This window comes from Anoplophora glabripennis, unplaced genomic scaffold (genome assembly GCF_000390285.2).
Source record: "Anoplophora glabripennis isolate ALB-LARVAE unplaced genomic scaffold, Agla_2.0 scaffold60, whole genome shotgun sequence".
Classification (NCBI taxonomy): Eukaryota; Metazoa; Arthropoda; class Insecta; order Coleoptera; family Cerambycidae; genus Anoplophora; species Anoplophora glabripennis.
In genome coordinates this window covers 1,646,895-1,672,929 of record NW_019416238.1, presented here as the reverse complement: position 1 = coordinate 1,672,929, position 26,035 = coordinate 1,646,895, and the positions used below count along the sequence as shown (strand labels likewise).

At 35.9% G+C, this 26,035-nt stretch overlaps 2 protein-coding genes across 2 annotated transcripts in view; one reads left to right on the top strand and one right to left on the bottom strand.

Annotated features, from left to right (window-relative positions):
* Positions 1–6,491: 6,491 nt before the first annotated feature.
* Positions 6,492–9,638, top strand: LOC108917967. The gene is made up of 2 exons (XM_018724796.1): positions 6,492–6,824; positions 9,002–9,638. Exons 1-2 carry the CDS (start codon positions 6,624–6,626, stop codon positions 9,404–9,406), a joined length of 606 nt encoding a protein of 201 aa, XP_018580312.1. The 5' UTR covers positions 6,492–6,623; the 3' UTR covers positions 9,407–9,638.
* A 4,066-nt stretch (positions 9,639–13,704) lies between these two features.
* LOC108917966 overlaps positions 13,705–26,035 on the bottom strand; it is a 74,869-nt gene continuing 62,538 nt past the window's right edge. Inside the window, exons 5-7 of the mRNA XM_018724794.1 lie at positions 23,954–24,094; positions 17,338–17,469; positions 13,705–13,884 (exon numbers count right to left, since the gene is read on the bottom strand). Of these exons, the coding sequence (XP_018580310.1) occupies positions 13,781–13,884; positions 17,338–17,469; positions 23,954–24,094 (377 nt within the window). The 3' untranslated portion in view covers positions 13,705–13,780. The remainder of the gene's footprint in view (positions 13,885–17,337; positions 17,470–23,953; positions 24,095–26,035) is intronic.

The following is a 26,035-nucleotide window of genomic DNA, read 5'->3' as shown; positions in this document are numbered from 1 at the left end:
CCCTGTTCGCATTTCGCAGTAAGCCTACATTAGAGAATTATAGCTTATAGCAGTAAGTAAATCGGAGTCGCAGTGATCGAAATAGTCGAAATCACCTAACACTTAACCTGACAATCAGCCAGCTCGGTCGCTCGGTCCGCGCCAGTCACCAGTCCGTCAGAAGAAAGGGCCCTAGCCGGCGGGGCCCAGCTAGACAAAAGGAGGTCCCACAAAGCGCCTACACCGGTCGCATTTGCAGTCGGGGTAGACGACGGATGAGGCCCATCTACGAAGGCTGTCCAGGCCTACACGAGATGAGGCAGGATAAAGAGNAAATTCACCTAACAAATTTCTCTTAAAAACTTAAATACTTATTTTTGAACGTTAAAGGAATCCAATTCTCTAGAGAATTTAATTTATGCCGTATGTCGAGGATATATTTCCAACTGACCAATCAGCGGGCAGAGTTTTCTTCAATCTTTCAGTGCCATTACTGGCGACCCTGATGTTTAGTCACTTGATTTGATTTTGAAGTTTTGAAGTGTTTTGTACATCTCCATGATATTCGTAGTAATTTAATATAACTTCAATTTGAATAGAAGTATATTTGAAAATACAAAAAATTTAATATTATTATAATTATGATGAAGCGTTCGTTCACGTCGAAAGCGCAAAAAAGAAATTAATATGCTTAGAAACAACGAAGATCTTTTTAAAATGAAAGTTTTCTTCTACTTTTACTCACAAAAAGGCCCAAGAAGAGTGGTCAGATATTGCTGAAACTTTAAATGGTTTAATTAATGTTGTCGCGGATGGTTTACAATTTCTGCAGCTTACAAATTATTCATTATATTTAGATTTAATAATAAATTATTTGGATCCACTACAAATTTCAAATTTCAAATGATTACGCACCTTCGAACAGCGAATTAATGAAGTGACAATTTGCGCGTGAGCATGAGATGACATTCGGATTCAAACTAATCGGAGAAAACGCCAATTCCCCGACAAAACCCTGTGGAATTATTTCTCTTGATATCTAGAGAAAATATTCCACAAGAAAATTTCAAAAATCACATTATCTGTGTGTCAAGAGAAAATGACGTAATTTTCTCTAATGAACTAACTCTCCTGTTTTCAAAAATCAAGCCCCAGTAGGGACAGTAGGCACAACTGTACTTTGCGCCAAAGCAATTTCAGAATTCTTAAGGTAACTTCATGTAGTAGCGATTTGCGAGTTGCGATTAACGATTTTACGATTTATGCGACAAAAATTTAACATTCGTTCATGCACGTACGCGAAAACTAGTTACTTTTAAATTTCTTGTGTTACTTGCCTTGCCATGCCATGCCACAGGACAGGAGGTCACAGTAAACAAAATTGAACAACATATAACACCTAAGCTCACAAAATATTTTTGTGATTAATGATTACATACGCAGGACATTAGACAAGGCCAAGACGTTCATAAATAAACATTCTGCAACGAAGAATGTGGTAAATAACAGTGATTATCATTATGTTATTTATTGTCAATAGCGTAGAAGATTTATAATAGCTTGGTATATTATAAGGAAAACAAAAAGCAGTTAGAAAAGATCTTGTGCCATGAGAGCATTATTTTAAAAAAGAAAGACCAGAGGCCTATTTTTTGAAAGTACTTTTCAACTTATTTTCACTTTTCATTTTATAAATGTAGAAAAGCGAACAATGTAAGAAAAATGTACTTTACATAAATGTTATCCGTTTTAAGAAGCTTCAGCAATTTATTTTCACTGTGCAGATCACCAACTGTTTTTTTGTATATTAATTTTGAAAACAGAAAATAGCCAGAAAAGTGAAAGTAGGGAGTGAAAAGTTGAAAAGTACTTGCAAAAACAGGCCCATAGGCGCTTATCATAATTTAGTAATGAAAATGATAATGATTTGATAATGAATGGTAATGACATGACACTAATAAAGTATTTTAATTAGTTGCGAACGACGGAACCGCACGGACTGCACATGCGCAGTTAGTCAAAATTATAGCGATAATCGCCAAAAATAGAAACTGTTTCTATTTTCCCGCTTCTATATTTAAATTTTGCGATTCTCGCAATATATTGAAATGAAGAAATTGATATCAAAAATATTTTATTTCAACCAATCAAATTGAAATCCGCAAATCGCAACTCGCAAATCGCTACTGCATGAACTTACCTTTATTAGGTTTCCCTTAGAGCATATACTACTGGAGGCAGTCGCCGCCGCCATTATTCCATGGCCAGAAATTGGTCTCAATGATTTGGGATCGAGAGGGATTATCCCTCTTTATCCTGGCTCATCTCGTGTAGGCCTGGACAGCCTTCGTAGGTGGGCCCCATCCGTCGTCTACCCCGACCGCAAATGCGGCCGGTGTAGGCGCTTTGTGGGACCTCCTTTTGTCCTGGCTGGGCCCCGCCGGCTAGGGCCCTTTCTTCTGGCGCTCTTCTTGCTTCGCCGGCTCGTCTGTGTAAACCCCGGGGGTAGTGTCATGTTTATGTGTGGTATGGTTGGGTAGGGTAGTGCGGCTATGCAGCCTGGGATGCGCTTTGCTAAGGTGGCCCTTAGGCTAGCGCGGGAGGGGAGGGGTAAGGAGGGTATGGGGGGTGTGTATGTGTGTGTGTGTGTGTGTGTCGTTGTCTTCGTTTCTTGATCCTGGCTGTCTCTGAAACAGAAAAGGTTAGCGGGCAGGGGGGGGGTCATTGGGGTGGTCACCCAGGGTCAAAAAGTTGGTGTCTAGGTCTTTTGTGTTTGTCGGTCACGTCGGGTACGTAGTCAACGGCTTGCCTGAGGAGGGGATTGTCATGTCTAGCGGCTACGTCAAATCGTTTCTCCGCGTTTTGTCTTATTGTCTGTGTAGCGTTTGTGTATTGTAAGTCTCGTAATATGTCAGTGTTTCTTACGTACCAGGGCGCGTCGGTGGCCGTGCGGAGGGCTATGTTTTCCACAGCCTGTAATGACTTTAAGTGGCTTTTTGCCGCGTGACCCCACGCCGTGGAGGCGTAGGTTAGCTGCGGTTGAAGTACCACCTTGATAAGCGTTCGCTTATTCCTTAAACTGAGGGTGTTTCCACCTTTGAGTAAGGGATAGAGCCTAGCCCTGGTGGTCTTACTAGAGGCAGTCAGTCTCTCTGGCCAAGAGTGTAGCGGAGGTTTAGAGAGGTATAGAAGGGTATGCTATATCTCTCTAGCAGCACGCGTTTGCCATGTTGCTAGAGAGAGATAGCAAATGCACTCCTATACTTCTCTCTCTCTCTAAACCTCCGCTACACTCTCGGCCACTGGGACACTGCCTCCAGTAGTATATGCTCTAAGGGTTTACCTTAGACACAGTATAGAAAACAGTAAATTAATTCCCCCTCTTTTGTGGACCACAACCCCACTGCTCTAAAGTCCAGTAAAGAGACGCGTGGTCTATGCGCAATAGCAAGCCCAGCCCCTAGTCCACCAACAAGCCTAACTTAGGTTTCAGCTTTTTGAGGTTCCCCTACTTGCGCGTGGGTAATATTATTATCTCTGTTCAATGTTTTGTGAATACTGGTTTTATATTACCCTAACCTGTTAATAACACATACTTAATTGTAATTGTCTAAAGCCCGGTACTTTGAGTTTCGGTTAAGGTTTCCCTACCCGCTGGAAAACGGCAAACATAATCCTTATCCCAAAACCCAACAAAGATCACACCATCCCATCCAACTACCGGCCCATTAGCCTGCTCCCGGCTATGAGCAAAGTGGTAGAAAAAATTATCCTAACCCGTCTAAGAACCCACTCCCAAGAACTGCAAGTCATTCCAGACGAGCAGTTCGCCTTCCGACCCAATCACTCCACTGAACTCCAAATCCTTCGCCTTACCGAGCACATCACGGCGGCCTTCAACAGGGGACAGTACACTGGTGCTGTCTTCCTGGACGTCGCAAAGGCCTTCGATACGGTTTGGCATGAAGGCCTACTGATGAAAATGCTCACCAACCAATATCCCATATCCTTTACCAAACTCATAAAATCCTACCTACACCACCGAAAATTCCGCATCCAAATCCAAGATTCCCTTTCCACCACCCGTCCCATGGAGGCCGGTGTCCCCCAGGGCACCGTCCTGTCCCCACACCTATACACCATTTACAACTCCGACATCCCACATCCCCCCAACACCAACATATACTTATACGCCGACGACCTGACAATCACATCCCAATCCGTAGATCCTAGATATTCCGTCTCCCTCCTCCAAAACTCCTTAGACCAACTTGAAACCTGGTGCAACAGGTGGAAAGTCAAAATTAATCCCAACAAAAGTTCGGCTATCCTTTTTACCAAACGAAAAATCCCACAAAACCTCGACAGACTGACACTATCCCAGGAACCTATCTCCTGGAATCGACAAACACGATACCTGGGCGTGACGATGGACCAGCGTCTCACGTGGAAACCGCACATCGTGGAGACGGTGGCGCGAGCGAAGACCACCAGGGCTAGGCTCTATCCCTTACTCAAAGGTGGAAACACCCTCAGTTTAAGGAATAAGCGAACGCTTATCAAGGTGGTACTTCAACCGCAGCTAACCTACGCCTCCACGGCGTGGGGTCACGCGGCAAAAAGCCACTTAAAGTCATTACAGGCTGTGGAAAACATAGCCCTCCGCACGGCCACCGACGCGCCCTGGTACGTAAGAAACACTGACATATTACGAGACTTACAATACACAAACGCTACACAGACAATAAGACAAAACGCGGAGAAACGATTTGACGTAGCCGCTAGACATGACAATCCCCTCCTCAGGCAAGCCGTTGACTACGTACCCGACGTGACCGACAAACACAAAAGACCTAGACACCAACTTTTTGACCCTGGGTGACCACCCCAATGACCCCCCCCCTGCCCGCTAACCTTTTCTGTTTCAGAGACAGCCAGGATCAAGAAACGAAGACAACGACACACACACACACACACACACACACCCCCCATACCCTCCTTAACCCTCCCCTCCCGCGCTAGCCTAAGGGCCACCTTAGCAAAGCGCATCCCAGGCTGCATAGCCGCACTACCCTACCCAACCATACCACACATAAACATGACACTACCCCCGGGGTTTACACAGACGAGCCGGCGAAGCAAGAAGAGCGCCAGAAGAAAGGGCCCTAGCCGGCGGGGCCCAGCCAGGACAAAAGGAGGTCCCACAAAGCGCCTACACCGGCCGCATTTGCGGTCGGGGTAGACGACGGATGGGGCCCACCTACGAAGGCTGTCCAGGCCTACACGAGATGAGGCAGGATAAAGAGGGATAATCCCCCTCGATCCCAAATCATTGAGGCCAATTTCTAGCCATAGAATAATGGCGGTTAAGGTTTGATACAATCAGGCGATTAGACTGTGATTATACTTTATAAAATAAATCAGTATATGTACTATCTAATCGCCTGATCAAAGACCCAGATCAAGTACCGGACCTAAATAGTAGAAATTCCAAATCGTAAGTGTGCATTGCAATATTGCAATGTCCACTAGTTGATGATCACTAGTTTCCAGGATTGTTCTCGCACTAAAAAATAATGTACAGTTCTTTCCAAAATTATAATTATAAAATTGTTATGTTAATTATTGTTGTTAGCTGTTGTTAACTTTATAAAATTGTTTATTAAAATGTTACAATTCTTCGAAAGCAGTAGTTAAGCTGTTATAAGTACTGCAAAAGTAAATTAAAATACGAAAAAAACGACTTTTTGAAATTTTATTTTGCCTTCAGGCCAAACGTACGTAAGTAGGTCATTTTAATTATTGTGACCTGAAATTTCTGATACTCTTACCTACAATATTTTACAGAAACATAAATATTTTTATTTCCTTGAGTGATAATATGGACTGTAAATTTTTTTGCTTACCGGAAAGATATTGCAATTTTAAGGTCCTCTGCAAAAAACTAGTATATAGTATCGCGATATATTTATATTTGGAAGTTCCGATGCATATAACTTTATTTCGATATAACACTGAAAAGTACTAATACATAAGAAATTAGTAAATAATCTACACATCGTTGTAAACATAATGATTACATCTAAAAATTATTTGTTCTTTATTTAAAACTTTGTACAGCATACCTTAAATTCAGTTTTAACTACGGCCCTGCTTTTTTGGAATCTCTAGTCACTGGTTGACGGAAGATTTCATCGTATGCCTATTCACCCTCCACGCCGCTAAATCTGGTAAATAATTTACAAGAGTGAATTGCCTAACCTTTGCTTTTAGTGACCTTGCTTGCGTTCGCTGGCTAATGTCATAACAACCTATTCCATCTTTCTTGTGAACTGGGAATGATAAGCTATTGTGTCTAAGTGAAGTTAGCGTCACTCCGAAATGGGAGTGATCTATTTTCACTCGTAACAGATTTTGACAGACTACTTTCATTCATAAAAACGTAAGCTATCACTAGTGTTCTCTTTATACTGTGGCCTGTGGCTTAGTGCTGAGTATTCGTTGAACCAGCGGGTGTGACGTTACCGCATGGGAAACCGCTGCCGCATGCTTGCGTGTGTTGTCAGTCAGTCGGGTAGTCGGGTCGGGTTTCAGTTGCCTGTTTACTGACTGAGTATGTTAAGATACCGAATTTTGTTAGCAATATGGAAGACCCAGAACAAAAAAAAAATTACAAATATTGTATTGTTCCCCAGTGTGAGAACACTAGTGTGAAGACACCTAAGAAAATATTTATTAGCCTTCCGCGAAACGTGGAAAGAAATAAGCAATGGCAGAAGGCTATGAAAAGGAAGAATATGCTTAGCGTAAAGTCGACATATTTTGTCTGCGAAGATCATTTTAATGTGAGTATTTATTGTACTGTGACCCATTTAAGCCAATCAATAAAGCATTATTAAATCAGTGATTTTGTGACAAAAATACTCCTTTTAGTAGCAAACGGTATGTGTCATTATATAAAAGACACATGCTTATGTTTCCTATTCCAATTTACCATTAATTAATTTTTTATAAACATTTTTATTCATTTTTTTTAGTTTTTTTTTGCTTATAAAACCTAACTAACGAATCAGTCTGAATGCTATAAAGAGACAATTTGTAGAGAACCGAAATACGAATAAAACGGGAGGTCGCTTGATCCGATGGCATAATTAGAAACGAAAAAAAAACCGGAAAAATAGGAAAATTTAGTATTTAAAAAAAAATCATTACTCCACCATTTTTTAAATTGTAAAGCTGACCATGTGCCCAAAAGTAGTGAATTATACGTAATTTAAGTGTACACAAAGCAGGCGCTGTCGGACCATTAGTTTTGGCACAATTGCAATTTGAATTTTTTGGTGCACTATTTTGCAAAGTTTTTGGATGCGTTGGAGGTGATCCGATTTTAATTTTTCAGTCGGATTTTCAAAGTAGAAGTTTAACACTACAAAACGTATATTATAATTTTCCAATAAAATGATGCGAAATAGGTGAAAAATTGCTTTAAACATACTCAAAAACGGCAGAGCGCGCTTACGCGGTCGAGTAGTGGGCAATGTAGTCGGGAGATGAGGGACAATGGATATAAGTATGGCTATACAATTTTGATTATTGTTAGTTATAATATAGTTTAATATTATTGTAAGTGGTGATATATACAAAATGTAATAAAATTTTCTTAACGAAGACACCTAAATATGTATGTATACTTTAATTTGGAAGAGAAAAGTACATTTTGTAAGAAAACTTTTAAATTCACGTTTGATGCCAAGATTTCGCGTAAATGTCAAAAAATGCAGAAACAAAACAAGGAATGTCCACAGGTTCCATCATTGTGATTCCGTGTATTGGTATTATTTATTATGTATCACCACTTACAATAATATTAAATTATTATTATAATTATAATAACTAACAATAATCAAAATTGTATGCCTATACAGGGTGGTCGCGACGTAATGGACCAAAATTCATGGGTAGATTCCCCAAGTAAAAATATTGCGATTTAGCCGAACTTACCTTAGTCCAAAAGTTGATAGTTAAAGAGATATAGGGTGTTAAATGTAAAATATTATTTCAGTTTTTTTTAATTTATTCCTTAACAAATGCAAATATCCTCACAAAATTTTGGGGATTGGAGTTCGTTGAGTAGAGGAATTGAAATCTGTTCACATTTTGGTTAAAGTTCATAGAGGGCCCTAGCTGCAGTAGAGTGAATGTGTTAAAAACGACATAACTGTATATCCACTGCCCCTCATCCCTCATCTCCCAACCTTCCCCCACTACGAGCGCTTGTTTTAAAACATGTTTGGAGGAATTTTATCGAAACATTAGAATATACTTTTTGTAGTATTATACTTCTACTTTTAAAATCTGGCTGAAAAATTAAAATGGGAGGGACCACCTACAAAGCATCCAGAAACTTTGCAAAATTCGTATTTCAATTCTCTACAAATTGTCTCTTTATAGCATTCAGATTGCTTCGTTAGTTTAGGTTTTATAAGCAAAAAGACTAAAAAATGCGTTCCTTTGAATAAAAATGTAAATAAATGTAAATGTATGTAAATAATTGGAGTAGGAAACATATAAGCATGTATCTACAGACTATCTTTTATATGATGGCACAGTCCGTTCGTTACTAGTATTTTTGTCACCAAAAAAAACCTCTATGGATTGACATAATTTAAATGTTTTTAATACTTTTCAAAATCTGAAACAAAAATAACCTAAAGGGAATTTCATATAGTTGTTTTTTATTGTTTAACTGGAAATAAATACTCATAGTTACAAAAATATTTTTTCTACGCTTGCTAAGAAAAGTGCACTCTTTTCATCAAAATGCGTTTCTAAAGAACGTATTTAGCTAACGACATGAAAAATTTACATCTTTTTCTCACATTGTCAATTTGCATTACAAAAAGTGGTTGCTATGGATTTATTTATTTTATTGTTGCGAGTTCTGGATTTTAAAGTTGTTTATGTAAGGAGCGTAGAAAATATATTGTATACAAACTCGTGCATAAATAACTATTATTTTTAGCTCGAAACTGATATGGAAAATTATAGATATTTTAAATTAATGGACAATGTTGCAATAAAGATAAGATCTGATGTCGTCCCCCATATTTTTGATTGTCAAAAAACACGAACTGCAGCACATGGTACCCAATCTCAAGAAGTATTTCTAAGAAGACAGCACCAAGCCGTCCTTGAGGAAATAGAGAATCAGCCAAATACTTCCAAGAAGAGTCGAAATGAAAATAACAATATCTCCGATGAGCAGTATCACACTGAATTGATAAGAAACCAAGACCATTTAGGTGCTAAAGCCACAAACAAAGGATGCCACAAAAAAATTCAAGTAAATATCAAACGTAGTATGCTAACAAAGCAAACTCAATGTGATTTACATATATCGTTCGAAAGAGCTCCCTCAAAAAAATAAACTTGTTTTATAGATTGCTTTGAAATTTCCATTCAAAAACCAAGTAATCCAGTTTTACATAGTTTGTCTTGGTCAGAATACAAAAAAGCTAACACAATGAAATATTTAGTGGCCAGGGCTTCGATTCTTTGAAATCTTCAAAATCCGTATTCTTGACTCCCTTCGAATCGAATATGTTGTATTCGCATGCGAATAAATTCGAATAATATACATCGAGCGGCATCTACCGATCGAATAAGCAAAAAATCATACAAATGTTTATTGTAACCTCACTTTTATGGTTGCGTTGTTGTGTTGTTTACGAAGATTAAAACTGTCATTCGTATATTTTGTGGGTTTCATTTAACTTTCCTGCGTGTTAGGTTGTCCTGCTACAAAAAAATGGCATTCTTTATATCAATGTACTCCTAAATTTATTTTTGCTATGCAGTAGACTTCCACAATTATTTTCTATATATCACTATTTTGTGCTTAATTAAGAAATAGTTACATTACAGTACAAATACGCTACTTTTTCAATAATTTTTTTTAGGTATTTTAATAAAAAAATTCTTATATAAAATGTACAACATTTACGTTACTTTTTTAATATACATATTTTCCTTATAAAGAACACAATTCATTTTTGCAATCCTGACAAAAAATGTCTTTATTTCCATTGAAAAAAATATATTCTTGTAAATTTAACAATGTAAAATTGTTATCTAAAATAGTTCCGTAATTTGTGAAACTCCGCCATTATTCCATGGCTAGAAATTGGCCTCAATGATTTGGGATCGAGGGGGATTATCCCTCTTTATCCTGCCTCATCTCGTGTAGGCCTGGACAGCCTTCGTAGGTGGGCCCCATCCGTCGTCTACCCCGACCGCAAATGGGGCCGGTGTAGGCGCTTTGTGGGACCTCCTTTTGTCCTGGCTGGGCCCCGCCGGCTAGGGCCCTTTCTTCTGGCGCTCTTCTTGCTTCGCCGGCTCGTCTGTGTAAACCCCGGGGGTGGTGTCATGTTTATGGTTGTGAAGGGTGGTGCGGCTATGCAGCCTGGGATGCGCTTTGCTAAGGTGGCCCTTAGGCTAGCGCGGGAAGGGAGAGGTAAGGAGGGTATGGGGGGTGTGTATGTGTGTGTGTGTGTCGTTGTCTTCGTTTCTTGATCCTGGCGGCCTCTGAAACAAAAGGTTAGCGGGCAGGGGGGGGGGGATTTGTGAAACTAACCACAGAACAAAATGATTCTGCTCTGTGTTCTCTGTGGTCAAAACCTGCGCGAATGCGACATTTCCAAACTTTTACCAATGACTTTTCAAAGCACTATTCGAAGGGTCCTCGAGAATATGAAATTGCATTATCATTCGAATATTTGATCATAGCATAACATTCGAATTCGTTCGCATACGAGTGTATTCGAACAAAATTTCAAGAATAAGGGCTCTGTACACCTGACGGTTTGATTTCATTTGTATTTATAGGGTATAAAGGACATAAGAGTGATAAAACCATTGTAGATGAATCAGGATATCTTAAGCTTTTAGAAAATGGAGCACATGTAATAACCGTCGGTCAGAGGCTTTAAGCACATTGACGAAATGTTATTGACCAAGAATAATGCATTAGTTCGACCGCCTTCAGTTTCTTCTAAATAAAAATGTACTAAAGAAGAAGTACAACGAGCAAAACGAATAGCAAGCCTTATAATCCACGTTGAAAGAATAATTTTAAGACTTCGGGAATTTAAAATTTTGTAAATAAATGTAAACGTACTTTGCATTTTCATTCCTCTCACTTCAGGACTGATAATGTCGTGATTTTTATTAAAGAAATCCATAACCATTAACAAACCTACTTCTGGCAAATTAGAAGAATCTGCATTTACGAAATTTACTTCCATTTTTTAAATTTAATATGTACAAACGCTAAAACATTTATGTGGTAGGTATATGGTTCTATAGGCTGCAGATGCAGAAACGCATCTAGAAGTAACGTACACGCGCCTAACTGCCCCTGTCCCATGTGGCGACGTCATTGCATTGCCACGGCTTGAGACAAATATTCGCATTTTAAAAATCGTATAGGTCGATTGACAACAACTCAACAGATTGAGTTGATGGCCTAATCATGAGCAATACTTGTGTATACAAAATAAGAACAATTTTTAAAATTTACTGAATGACCCCATTCCCGAGATAACTTTTGTACTACATGAATAATCCTATAGAAAATAGGAACATTGTCCAGCATGAATAGGAGCTTATTATCAAAGTACATTGAACATAGATATAGAATACGGAAAAGGGTGGGAAATTTAAATAGTCATGGATATACAAGGGTCAGAAGGCTGAAAGCAATAACTTGTGATACTCTCCTATTTGGGAGTGAGGTTATTTTCAGTTAAAATAATATGCTGAAATAATTTGGCTAGCGGATTTCATTCACAAGTTAACTTGCTGACACTACTTATCTATCTAGCTAGACTATGCAAAAATATACTGACAAAATAGGCTGCATTTTAAGGAAGCGCAATTATCCACAACACCTCTAGGAAGATTGGGCCTTTCCCAAGACGATCTACTTCAGGGTCTCGGTGTATACAGCATTCCCATACAGGGCTGGAAAATCCACATGGTCCATCTGCCTTTACATGAGAGCGACAAAGTAAAAGAAATCCGTGCGATAGACAAGAATGGCTATAGTGAAGACGTTTCATAATCTGAATAGTTACCGCCCGTCTCGGGTTAGAAGTGGGAGTGACTATTCAGATTATGAAACGTCTTCAATGTAACCATCCTTGTCTATCGCACGGATTTCTATGACTTACTTCATCGTTCTCACGTAACGGCCGATGTACCATGGGGACTTTCCGAACCTGTATATGAGGAAAGTATACGTTACACAAACGCGAGGACACATTACAAGATTAAAGGAGCAGAAGTATCACTTGAAGAATAATAACGTAATAAACAGAACACGTTATAGAAGGATTCTCTTACAAGAAGGTAACAGAAATCCAGAAGAGTCGAGATAGTTTCTATCGAAAGGTGTTAAAACTACAGGTGAAATTTGGAACATGAGAGAAAGAAACGTCACCACATTTACAGTTAAATAAAAAGGTTTCAGGTTTTATGAGATGAATAAGTATTAATAAGTTGGAAGAAAATTGACAATGAGGTATGTAAAAATAAACAAATTAATTTAGGATATAGAAAATGAGTAAAGAAAATAAATTTATCCTGACTTATGGCTGTTTTACATTGACAAATTATTCATGAATAACTTCATGAAGTTCGTGATTTAATTCAGAAATTTATTCATAAAGAGTTTGGTTTTACGCTGCTACAGACTTCGTGAATTTCTTTGACACATAAATCAGTACTACCAATAAATCAACTAGCAAATAAATTTCAAATTTCACTAAAAAAATATCTTGCCCATACAACAGCGATACCGTTTTGATACTGTTTTTAAATATTAGTTTTTGTAAGCAACAGATCAGTAAAAACAATACAAAAGTAGTACGACGCCACACAGTTATTTATATATGCCAATAACATAACCTAATCTACTAATCTGAGGCTGAAGATTTGTTGGGTTGGCACCTTTGAAGTTTACGAAGAAAATCACAAAAATTAGATGTTCTAATTTCACAGCATATTTGGTGCATTATACTTTGTCTTTACGAAGCGACTTCATGAATTAATTCATGAATAAATTCGCAATGTGAACAGCTATTAGAAGTATTGTATGGATAATGAATGTCCAATAAATGACTTACAATTCATGTGAAGTTATCACTTCGCATATCTTTCCACAGATTCTCAGAGTGAAAATAGAAGGATTAACTACTTACCTCTAAATAGGGTTCGCTTCAGTCAACAAATAATGTAGTTGTTCCAAATAACATACTTTGATTTAAATGAAATTTGTTATCGCACTGCTTTTATACAGAGGCGGTTTTTAACATGACAACCGAACTAGGATGTTTACAAAAAGAAAAAAATATCCACCTCTCAAAAATTAAATAATATTTTTGGGCATTAAAAATTATTTGTTTTAACTTTGTGTTAGGTTTCTATATAGCGATAAATTTGTAGAAGTACCTATTAAATTAGTAAGTAGAAAGATACTACAATATACAAGTTCTTAAAATATGTTTCAAATTTTTACAATAAATTTTTTAGATTTTGCGAATAGTAATTAGTTAGGAAGTTTCTTTGACTCGGTGACCTGGCAAGTGATATAAATAAATAATATTATATGGCAGGTACATCTAGGCAGATATGCACAAAATACGTGTTTTTATAAAAATGTATAAATATTATATTTGTTACTTAAAAATAGTTCTAATACACATGTATTATGTACAAAAATTTTAAAAAATATATTTAGTTTTTATAATATTTTCAGTATAACTATTGATGCTAACAATGAGAAGATCATCGACTTCAGATGATATGTGTTGTTTGAACTAGATGGAGGTGGATTGGCAGGATCATCTGAAACAAAATAAAAAATAAAAAACTATCCAACATCCTTTTATTAATATAGTGTACAACACATAATACCCAATTGTAGGATACAGAAGTTAGTAAAAAGACAGAAAGAAATACCTATACAGAGTGTTAAAAAAAGAGTGTAAAATATTTCAGGAGGTATGAACCAAAATAAGCAGAAAAGTTTTAATAAACACGGGTCCGCAAAGTAACGGTTGCGGAGATATGGACCACTATTCGTTTTTCTAACATTTTATTTTATTAGGAATAAACCGACAAAGTAAGCTTTTAACAAACAAAAAACAAAGTTACAGAAGATATTCAAAGTGCCCTCTGTCCATTTCCAAGCAGGCACGACATCTTCGTCTCAACGATATTCGAACTCTTTCGAAAACACTAATGTCTTCAAATATCCCCAAACAAAGAAATCTAGAGGGTTCAGATCAGGCGATCTTGGAGGCCATAAAACAGGTCCAGCCCTTCCTACCCATCTACGTGGAAAAGTTTGGTGTAAATGCTCTCTAACGGCCATGGAAAAATGAGCTGGAGCACAATCATGCAGGAACCACATTTGTTGCCTCTGATTCAAAGAAATGTCTTCCAAAAACTCATACAGTGTGTTCTGCAGAAAGTTGAGGTAAGCAGCGCCTGTTAATCGGTTTGGTAAAACAATAGGACCTAGAAACCTGTCACCTACAATACCCATCCAAATGTTTAATGAAAAACGTGCCTGATGTCCAGATTCTATTAGAGCATGAGGATTTTCGTCGGCCCAAATATGCGTATTGTGAAAATTAAACACTCCATTTCTTGTGAACCGGGCCTCATCAGTAAAAAAAATGTTTGCAAGAAAACGAGGGTCTTCAGCATCATGACGTAGAAACCAGCGTCAAAAAACCAAACGTGCTTGATGATCATTTATTGGATTTAAGGCCTGTACTCGTTGCACATGGTATGGATGAAGCAGTTGCTCGTGAAGGATTCTCCAAACAAGAGGACCACTAATTCTTACCTTCTGCTCTACCAGTGCTAGAATTTCTTCTTCTGCTCTAGGAGTGGATACCGACCTTGGTCTTCCGGATAAATGGCACTGTTTGCTCAAGGAACCGGTATCACGCAATCTTTGGTGAATTCTTCCAAACATGCGTTGTGAAGGAATCTGGCGATTTGGATAAGCGTCAACATAAAGACGTCTCGCTTCGATGGCGTTCCCATTAGCACGACCATACATGAAATGCATGTCTGTTAATTCTGCATTAGAGTAACCAGCCATAGCGAAAGAAAACTTATGCACTGAGAATAACTGTCAAATACGTACTGTTTATTTCATTAAACATCAACCAACTATTATAAGAAAATACACAACGTTTTTGCAAAATAAAAAAAGGGGCAAAAAACATAAAACATTCCATATCTCCGCAACCGTTACTTTGCGGACCCATGTTTATTGAGACTTTTCTGCTTATTTTGGTTCATACTATTACCTCCTTAAATATTTTACACTCTTTTTTTTAACACCCTGTATATTAATTATAAACAAAACTGAAAAAAGCATCATAATGAGGAAGTAATAAAGAAGTGTTGTCACACACATGAAGTTCTTCAATTTTGCGTTCTTAATGTGATAGTTGTTTTAAATATTACTTAGAGCCTATGAACTTTTTTAGTAGCTTAAAGCACTTAAAAACGCATTGCAAAAGAATTACTTTGCAATTTAACCCCATCTTAAAAATGGAATGATGCAATACAATTTTTTAATTTGATAAAAAAGCTTGAATAAGTTTTGATTTTAAAATTCGGATCAGTATTTATCGTTTCCCTGTCATTGACAATATTAGATAATACCTACGTATAATCTTACTCTTAGCTACTAGGTATCAAAAGGAAGTGCATAGACATAGATCGATAAAAAAGAATCCAATTTAATTATTTAATTTGAAATTTTCATTTGGAAAAATTGTCTTAAAACAATTATACACGATACTCTTTGACTGGAAATTAAATTTTTTCTTTTATTTTTCACTTCTGTTGATTTAATTTAATAAGAAATTGCACTGAAAATGCACAGGACGATACACTTATGAAGAAGCACTCCTTCGTAACTGCAAAACAAGTATGAACTGCACGCTGCTACAGTGAATGCAACGCCGCCTACATCGGGTGTCGAATGCGATTAATTCCAAGAAAGTGACGCAGGGGACTTCTTGGAATCCATTTTAAACAAATATAGTCCCGACTGTACGTATTATAAAACTTGAACACAGTTTACACACAAGTAATACGTTTTCGCATAATTAAAAGAAATCCTGAAAATTCTGCTCTGGGTCTTATGAGAACCGGATCGCATTTAGTGTATCTATATAATAGGCTATATGCTTGTATATCTTAATTACTATATTTATGTTGGTATTTTTTGTATAGACGTAAGATATATCAATTTACTAATTATGACTATATAACTTATAATTGTTTCTACTGTTTCAGTATTTTTATCAAAATTAATCGTCAAACAGCTTTTACTACTATTTTATGCCATATAATTCAATAATAAACAATAAACATATTATTATATTCTGTAAGGCAATAAATGTGCAATTTTAAATAACTTATAGTTAACGTAGGTACTAGCAGTTAGAATATTTATACAATACAAAATACAACTGAAAATAAAACAAAATATTTTATATGTAGAGTGTGCTAATTTGGAAAAGGTGTTGAAAGGTAATTTATTAATACGGTATCAATAATATCGATAATAAAAAAATGGCTCAAGATTTTAGGTCTTTGGTAGGTATATTCCGATCCTGTTGGAATGCAGTAATGTATATGGAAAAGTGAAAACAACATTCTTGCACAATGATTGATATTAATAATATTACAGGTTTAGGCACCATAATGTACCTTAAAGAGATGAGAAGTAGATCCTAAATCAGGATGTATGTATAATTTGACTTTTACTACAGATTTTCCGAAAATACGAGAGACATGTAGAATTTTTTATCTATTTGCGAACAAAAGATCCAGCTACATATACCTATCTTGGATTTAGCTCCAACTGATTTTCATTTGTTTAAAAATCTTAAGCACTTGTTGATTGAACATTAATTGCAATCAGTAGTTGTGTGAACAGATGAGTTAATTGTACAAATACAAAATACAAAAATTTGTTTCACATTACGAAACATATTTAGCTATAGGTGTGACTATGTAGTTCATAACATTTACTAATAAACATTTATTTTTAATTGGTAATTTCTGTTTAAAAGTAAAACAGGTATTAGATTCGGTAGGTATGATCCTGATCTATATTCTAGTCTAGATTGTTAGCTAAACTTGTTATGCTTATAGTTTGTAAGAATTGATTCTGACTGTTCCTATACAATTGTATCGTCTATTGGATAATAAATATTATTATATTGTTATTAGATATTATTATAAACTCATTTAGATACTTACATATGCATCTCCGGCTGCGGTATGGCTTATGACCAGGCCGACACGAACAATTTCGTCCTATACAAGCAATTTTATCCTCGCAATCTGCTCCACAGTAGCACTGATGATCATGCTCACAGATGTCATGTAGATCTGAAATTTATTTAATTAGCAAATATAGGTATAGTGTCTACAAACTGTACCTATTATTACTGTTTTATATTTAAAATTTAATATTTAGTTTGAAGCTTGATATTCGAGTTTCTTTATTATAAAGTTTAAGAAGATCGACTCAATTTGTCCAGATCACATAGTCCGTTTTTACATAGTCGATAGCGGTTCATATTGCCATTTATATTTAAAAGTTGCTAGGTTATAAGTTTAAGTAACAACGAAAATTTATATTTTAATTTAAAATTAAATCGGTTTCTTATATCGTATACACAAAATACGTGAGCGTGAGACTTTTTCGTGTTACTATAATATGTCATAAAAGGTACCAGGTAATCAGCTTTCACCAAGACAAACTTAAAGTTAATTACTGTAATTACGTATTATTAATAGCAAATTATTTATTTAGTTCCGTCAAAGAATTTGAGGGTAGAGGTTATAATCTGTTTAAGATAATTTAGTTGCTTTTAAGTCACTGAATATTTTTTTGTTTTATACTATCTATATTCTATCAACTATTTTCTTAAGATAGTGAGACTTCAAAATATATGCTAGTACTACGAGGATTTATTCAGTTTAAGTTTCTGTATTGCAATGTTAAATATATTAAATATTACAACGTCTTAGTGAACACAAACAAACCAACTTGTACTTCCGGTAAAACCAGAAGAATTATTATACCGCAAGTACTCAAAAGCAAACTGATGAAGAATAAACAACTATAATTAATAGATTTGGCGTTATCAATTTCACTGCGGGTGGTTCTAGTAAACTATTTAATTAGCTCATTATAAGTTACGGTTGAGCTAATCTCTTAAAATATGCAGTGCCTTGTTTTGGTTTCATTGCAACGGATTCGAATTTCAACGCAAAAACTGTATGTAGGAGAAAAAAAGAAATACATCCATTAAGCGAATACAAATAACAATAGAAGAAATCCTAAGAGATCATTTGGAATAACATCCAAATTGAAGAGACAAAACTACCCCTTTTTGGAGAAATGTGGATTTGGTAACTTAAGGCAATCGAAACCAGTCATGGCTGCTTCTTACACCTGAATAGAATGTGGTAACACTTGAATAAATCTGCGCATGAGCATGAAAATAAGGAACTTGAAGGAAACAGTAAACTCATAATTTTACTGTTTGCAAACTGACGCAAATAATCTAGTAAGATTAATTTATTTCTGGTTAATGAGACTTTAATTTAAAAGTCAAATACGAGGTCTCTTCAGAAAATAACCAAACTTAATTTTTTTAAAGTTTATTAATTAGATTCTTTATTGATCCTTGTCTTCTTTAAAGCACTTTTCTCCCCTATTCACACACTTTTTCCATTTCGCAGTCCTAGATAGCTTAAGTTGAAATGGCCTTTAAAGTCTGTGACGAATTTGCTTTGATGTTGTCAATAGTCTGAAAACGGCGTCCTTTCAGCATTAATTTTAATTTCGGATATAAGAAAAAATCGCAAGGAGCCAGGTCGGGCGAGTAAGGAGGGTGAGGGAGGACAGTAATCTGATTTTAGGCACAAAATTGATGTATTGACAAAGCTAAGTGTGCGGGCGCATTGCCTTGGTGCAAGAAACATGAGTTGTCTCGCCTTGACTGATCCCTTTTTGCGGATTTTGTGGATTTTTTTCACGTAACTGTTGGTTTTCTGTGTGATCTCGAGGCACAAATTCAAAATGCACAATTTCCATTAAAGTCAAAAAAAAGTAGTGAGCATTACTTTGTCATTGGATCGAGACTGACGTGCTTTCTTGAAGCGTGGAGATCCTTTGCCAGTACCTTGTAATGATTGACCTTTTGTCCCGATGTCGTAAATCCAGCTTTTGTCTCCCGTTATGATCCTTTGAATGAATGTTTCATCGTCATTGAATTCTTCAAGGTGTTGCCGACAAACGTCTACAAAATTTTATTTCTGTTGTTCAGTCATCAAACGAGGAACAAATTTTGCTGCAACTAGATGCATGTTCAATTTTCAGTCAAAATTTCATGGCATGACTCAATTGAGATGCTAACCCTTTCTAAAATTTCTCCGACAGTCAATCGGCGATTTACACGAACCAGATCTTTGACTTTCTGAACATGGGAGTCATCAGCTGAAGTCGAAGGCCTTCCTGATCGAGGATCGTCTTCAATTGATGGATGACTACTTTTAAATCGTGAAAACCATTCGTAACATTATATACGACCCAAAGCATTATCTCCGTAGACTTGTTTGAAATGTTTCTCCAGTTTCCAAAATTTTACGTTGCATCGTTGTTCCAGAAAATTGCACATTTCAAAAATTGTCACGAACACTTAAACACGTTGCACTCAATCAACAATATTGACAAAACTAAATGAGATATCAGCATTCAAAGAACATGTGATAACAAAGGAGGTTATGTTGCCAACCGCATATCATTAAAAATCTTCATTAGTACGTAATTAAAAAAAATCAGTTATTTTCTGAACGGACCTCGTATAATGAATCGTTATATCAGTATTTATATACCCCTGATGGAAATTGTGAATATTATAATTATGTATTATTCGTGCATTAGGTATCTACGCATAATGCCCGGATATTACGTGGCGATTAGGGAACTCGGACTGAGTGACAAATGTTTGTAAATTTATTGTCTGGATTGAGTAATATGCATGTTATTAAATTACTTTTGTGCATTGTTATCTGACATAACCCAACCTTGTCAAAGTTTATTTGAATGTAATAACATTAAAAATTATATTACCTATTTGTTGTACGAGTATTGTACAATAATGTCAATATAAAAAATTTGCAAATATTTATTTATTTGCCAGTGGGTCTATTGATAATGGACATTACAAATACTTAGCGGTAAAGGTAAGCCTAACATTAATTACTTTCAAATAATGAATAACAAGGTAGTGGAAAATAATTAAATTTAAATTTGAAAAATATATTCCAAACTATAATGCAATATTCAACATATATAAACTAAAGCAGTTTTTAATTTAAAGGAAGTTTGTCGTCGCTTTTGAATTTTTGCTTTTTTTAGCAAGCCTGTGAACCGAATTTATAAGTTTGACTTTGACGTCATCTGAATATGAAACTTGAAAATGGAATTCTAAATAAATAGAGAATTCATAGTCCATAACACTCTTCGCTGAAATGATGAATATAAAGCTTCTTAAAAATAACAGGAATATTTTTGTAAAATGTAAATATTAGAAACCAAAGAAATGTGCAACATGTTCATTTCAGCGTTTTATAATCCTAGATTAAATCAGAAACTCGCTGCTTTACATTTAAATGAAGCCGACCAGTATTTTTATGTCTGCTCATTGCGATTTATTCTGGTACTAATTGCAACCATTAAGGAATGTTCGTTGTTAAATGAATGTGCGTTCTAGACGACGCCTATATTTCACATTTTTTCTGTGACATCAGTAGAACTCGCAAATAACTCTTTTCTGTCAAGCTTAAATGTACTTATCTATATAGGGTGTTACAGAATGACTTTTTAAACACTTGGAATATTGTAGAGGGCAAAATTCGGAACATTTTGCTATATGAAACATATAGCCGGAAATATGCAATAAAGTTTCTATACATTCGGTAGGCTAAATGAAATAGCAGAATACTGTAGTTTGGAAAACGTTTATTGACAAAACGGTAGAGTAAAATCGAATACTGTAACCCAAATCTACCAACTTCACTACTTTAGAGTAGGTGTATGTTCAATGTGACAACCACCAACTTCGTTGCATAATGTGTAACGACGAACCATGTTTTGTAAGATTCTTTGTCAGATTTCATGCTCCCCTCTGATAGTATCAAACGCTGTAAAGATGCGCTGAATAAGCTTAGGTACTGTTCCTACTGGTGTTGAGTACACAAGCGATTTTACATAACCCAGAGGAAAAAGTCAAGAGGGATGAAGTCACTGAGCATCCTCTTCCATTTACTCTTTGCCTGAAGATGTTTGTGTGATACGCTCTTGCCCGACGATCAAAGTGCGCTGGAGCACCGTCTTATTGAAGGAAACGTCCTCCTGAAAGTTCAAATACCATGCAAACGATCTGGTAAGATGTGTGGTGCAATAAGGTGATCTCCAAGAATTCCAGAATCTCACCTACTTCTCGTACTGGTAGTGCGTGGATTTTCAACAGTACATTGGTGATTATTGAGGGAACTAAAAATATCCTCCCTTGTTAAAATTGTCATATCAGTAAACAACACGAGGTTGGGAAAATTAGGAACATCAGCACATTGGCGAAAGAATCACTGTGAGAATTGTTGCCGTAGTTCAAAATCAGGCTTCCCATACTTTGAACTGGTTGATCATGGAATGGATGTAGGTGCAAACCGTTTAAAACCCGACAGACACTCACATGATCTACGACCATTGCATGGGCAATTGCACGTGTGCTTGTTCTTGATTAGCAGCCACATGTACATTACGTCTTCTTCAAATTCAGGATTGATGTGTATCAGTTGACAGGTTCTTCTATCCTTAAGTCGACGATCAACATTGCTGAATAATGGGTTGCTAGGATGTCGTCTGTTTGGGTACCTTCTTGCGTACACCCGACTAGCTGCACTGGCATTCCTGTGAGCATCATCATAATACAAATGCATATCAGCTAGTTCTCTAAATGTGTAATTTCCTTATAGTAGGGTAAGGATGCCTATTATGAGACATCTTTTTTAAAAAATTCATGTTTTTTTTTCAATTTTAATATTTTTCTTGGAAAATTAACGTTTTTCTGTAGGGAATTTAATCTAGATCTTCAAAAAAACGCGAGAACGCCTCAAATTTGTATTTTAGTTTTTAAGTTAGATTTTATCAGAAAAGTAATATTTGCCTAATCGAAAAAGGGGTTCCCAATTTGAGACAGTATGGGTTCTCAATATGAGACGATCTCAAATTAGGGAATAAAGCTGAAAATGACTATAGTTGCTATAGTTTGCTCAAACATATTTTTATTGAATAAACAGAACATAAAACATGTTTAGGTATGCCTTTCTCAAAAATAAAAAACATTTTTTTCTATAAACAAAGTAACAGTTTCTCTTAAAACATCGAATGTGAACAAAATAAAAAAAAAGTTTAGGTTTTCAACCTTAACAACAAACGGCACAAATAAACCTTTTTGATTTTATTTTTCCACATTCTAGATGTGCCCATTTGAAACAGGCCTGGCATTTCTCCCTCTTTTCACTTCGCGTATCTTCGGAATACAAACCGGCGCAATATGGACACTGCATCGTCTTCCTCGTCTTCAGAAGAAAAATCCGTGGTGTGCGAAACAGTGTCATCATCTTCACTTGACGTTGATGATTCAGTAAAAACTTTCCTTTTCCCAGTTCCTTTTCCTTTTGCAGCACTTTTCCTTGGCTTTCTTTGTTTTTCCTTTTTTTTGACTCGTTTTCTTTTTTTCTCTTCAAAGCTTCTTCATTTTGTAGTTTGTACGGAGAAGATTGCGCTCATCTATACTAGTTACCCAGTGGTGAAAATGCTTTATATGCGACGCCTTGTCCCGTAATATGAGGTACCTCATATTAGGAGCTCTCAGGTGTCTCATACTAGGGTCTTAAGAAATTTTATTCAGTTTTAGGTTAGTTGGTAAATGCATGAAAAAAATTGACTCAACGGCATGACAAATAGATACTACGTCATGTTAGCTTTATGTTAATGATAAACAACACTGTCTTGCTAATAATTTTCTGTTTTCTACGTACCTTTACGACAAGCACTGCAAGTACTTTGGGGACCGGCACATACAAACTTGCCGCACAGCCAACTGCTTTCCCGCGCGACGTGGCCTCTTTTAACATACGATAGAAAGTGAACTGCCGGTAATATAGGACAGTGGCGCTTTTTTCAAAAGATGGCCTAATTTGCGAGAAAGCCCGGTGTATCATATTCGGAACTGTCTCATAATAGGCATCTTTACCTTACGTAAAGCATAATAAGTAGACAACTGTACACTGACTCTAGTAGACTAGTAGTGCGTTTACAGCACACTGCCACTGAATGGAAGGGGTGAACTAAAGGACGACAAGCACTAAGTAAACATATTATACTACTGTATTCTTGTTATGCAGCTATAATGTTATGTAAATTTGAATGCTTATTTCACAAAAGATAGAGTTTATTATACAGAGCTTTCATAAATGTATATAAGCCCCGTGACCGCTGAGGTTAGGCAACCAACATTGCAAGGCTGGTACATAGTATTTCTGTCGCATCACTTATCTATCACTAGATCCCCAAACTAGTTAAGTTATTCTTTAAAATGCCTTAAAGTAGCAACACTCAAATCAGTTATATTTATTTAATTAAAGTTAACTCGATAACTTCTATGAACATTTGGTACATCACGGGACATCAAGAATCAAATGATGAGAGCTTTCCCCACCTCATTAAACTTATGTACACACAAGTACCCTGGAAATTATCTTTCGCCAATTAGGTAAATATGTCCTCACCTACCTCTATTTTTCACACATTGACCGTGATGTAAGTGATGAAAAGGTTTGCATGCACAAAGCGAATTCTTCGTGCACATGCTTTTAACTCCTAAGACGTTCTGGCAGTCGTGCCGCTTCATACACGGTATTCTAGGTCTGGCAACTGAAACACACAAACCCATAAATTAGTTGTGGCTATCACCCTTCAGCGAACGGCTGAACAACTCATCTTTTCATGCGGGATATAAATAAGTGTATTATGCTAATGGTCAGGTCTGGATTCTAGTTTCATAGTTTACAAGTATAGGATCGAGTAAATCATTGTGGGATACCTATATTGGTTGTTTTTAAAAATTATTTTATTTAAAAAACGTTTGGTAGAAATAAAATTAATATTTATCATTTGCAAATTGATGCATATGATATTTAGTCAAACTATTTAAATTATTATTTTCTCCTTAAGCTGGAACTATTATTGAACTATTTAAAATTAGATGCTTATATTAAATTCTGGAGAGGTAAGTATATACTTCTCCAAAAAATTATAAAACATCTAAAAAGATAAGTTGTAAAATTTTTCAAAGGAAAATAATTTTTTATATCTTTCAACCGAGTTGATAAACGAAAATTAAATTTGGTACAGGGTTCTACCAAACAAGTCTGTACTATTTGAATATGTCGAGTATATATAAAATAATTTAGAGGCATCATTATCTTTTTTTTTGAGCAGTACTTATATGTTATTGAAATAATTAGTAATTTGCACACAAAAGGTAAGGAGTGTTTTCGAAAATAACGAAAAATATGATTTTAAAACCTTTCTTGACGATAACCACAGGACAACACATACTAGCCCTGACTTTATAAGAAATTAACCATTGGGTGCAGTTGCTAATTTCAAGGTTAGTTATATGCTAACCTCTGTTATCAAAATTCATATTTTATAAGAATGAAGTGAGTAACTAGTTGTTAATTAAGTTGTTAATTTTAGCACCAGCTGAGAAGATATTTTTAATGCATCTTATCTAACATTACATTATCCCTTATTGAATTAAATGGATGCATTTGGTATGTATTATTAGAATTTATAAGTAAATATTTTCTAAGAATAGGATAGAAAATTGTTTTCTTTCAAAATAAAATATTCAGAGCAGATTAGATCAGTACACCTCAACTTATAAGCTGTGCTTAAACTATAAATTAATCATTTATTCATTGCGCATATGTAAATACCATTATGTAGTCTAAGCAAAGTTTTCTAGTATATTTTCCAAGAACTTAAAGTAATGTACAAAATTTAAGCAAATATTAATTTAATAGTAGTCACTTCACATCTTCAGCACCAATCGTATATTTTTGTAAATAAAGTAAGGTTATGAAGGTTTCTGAAGTAAGAAGTAATGTTGCAGAATGCCTAATTTTAAGTTTTTGCAACCCGTTTAAATATCTAGGTATGTAGTGAATTTTTTTTATATACAAGTGGTTAATGAAGTTGCTTAGTTGCAGGCGGTTTGATATCCACTGTGTTAACCACTCTCTTATATCGTAATAGTAGGCGACATGTTAGCAAATCAATATTGAATGTTGTAGTTATTGAGGTAAAAATAACTCCTGTGAATTTGTTTCACACAGGACGTTGAATATGAAACAAAAAAGAGCAGTAAATGAAATTGAGAACAACATTAATTCATGAAAAATGTACTACTAGAGAAGGCTTTCAAATTGTCTTCCTTGCATGTTAATGTAGGCGCCATCATGTATGAATCATAAACCACACCTGATATTTAGTGTCACGGCCTCAATTGTCACCTCTGTTAAAGAGTGTGCAGCGTCCGCCGTTTAGTTGATTAGGCGATACAACAGGTCCTATTAACCTGTCTCACAGAGTACGAATTGTGCCATAAAGACCAAAGCGTTTTTGATGTCTGACTCTGCTTCAAAATTGAAAATTCCGATCCTGTAAATCCTGCATCGCCCGTGCATTCCAAATTAGGATCGTTAAGATGTTTTCTCTAAATGTATCTACAAAATGTTGATCGGCATCACAATCTGGAGGATTGAATATATATTGATATTGGATGTGGTAGGGATACTGTAGCTGTTC

Excerpts from the sequence above, each read along its gene's own strand:
- LOC108917967 (XM_018724796.1), top strand. The coding sequence starts at position 6,624 with ATGGAAGACCCAGAACAAAAAAAAAATTACAAATATTGTATTGTTCCC. Across the intron at positions 6,825-9,001 it reads TCTGCGAAGATCATTTTAAT|CTCGAAACTGATATGGAAAA; the intron begins GTGAGTATTTAT and ends TATTATTTTTAG.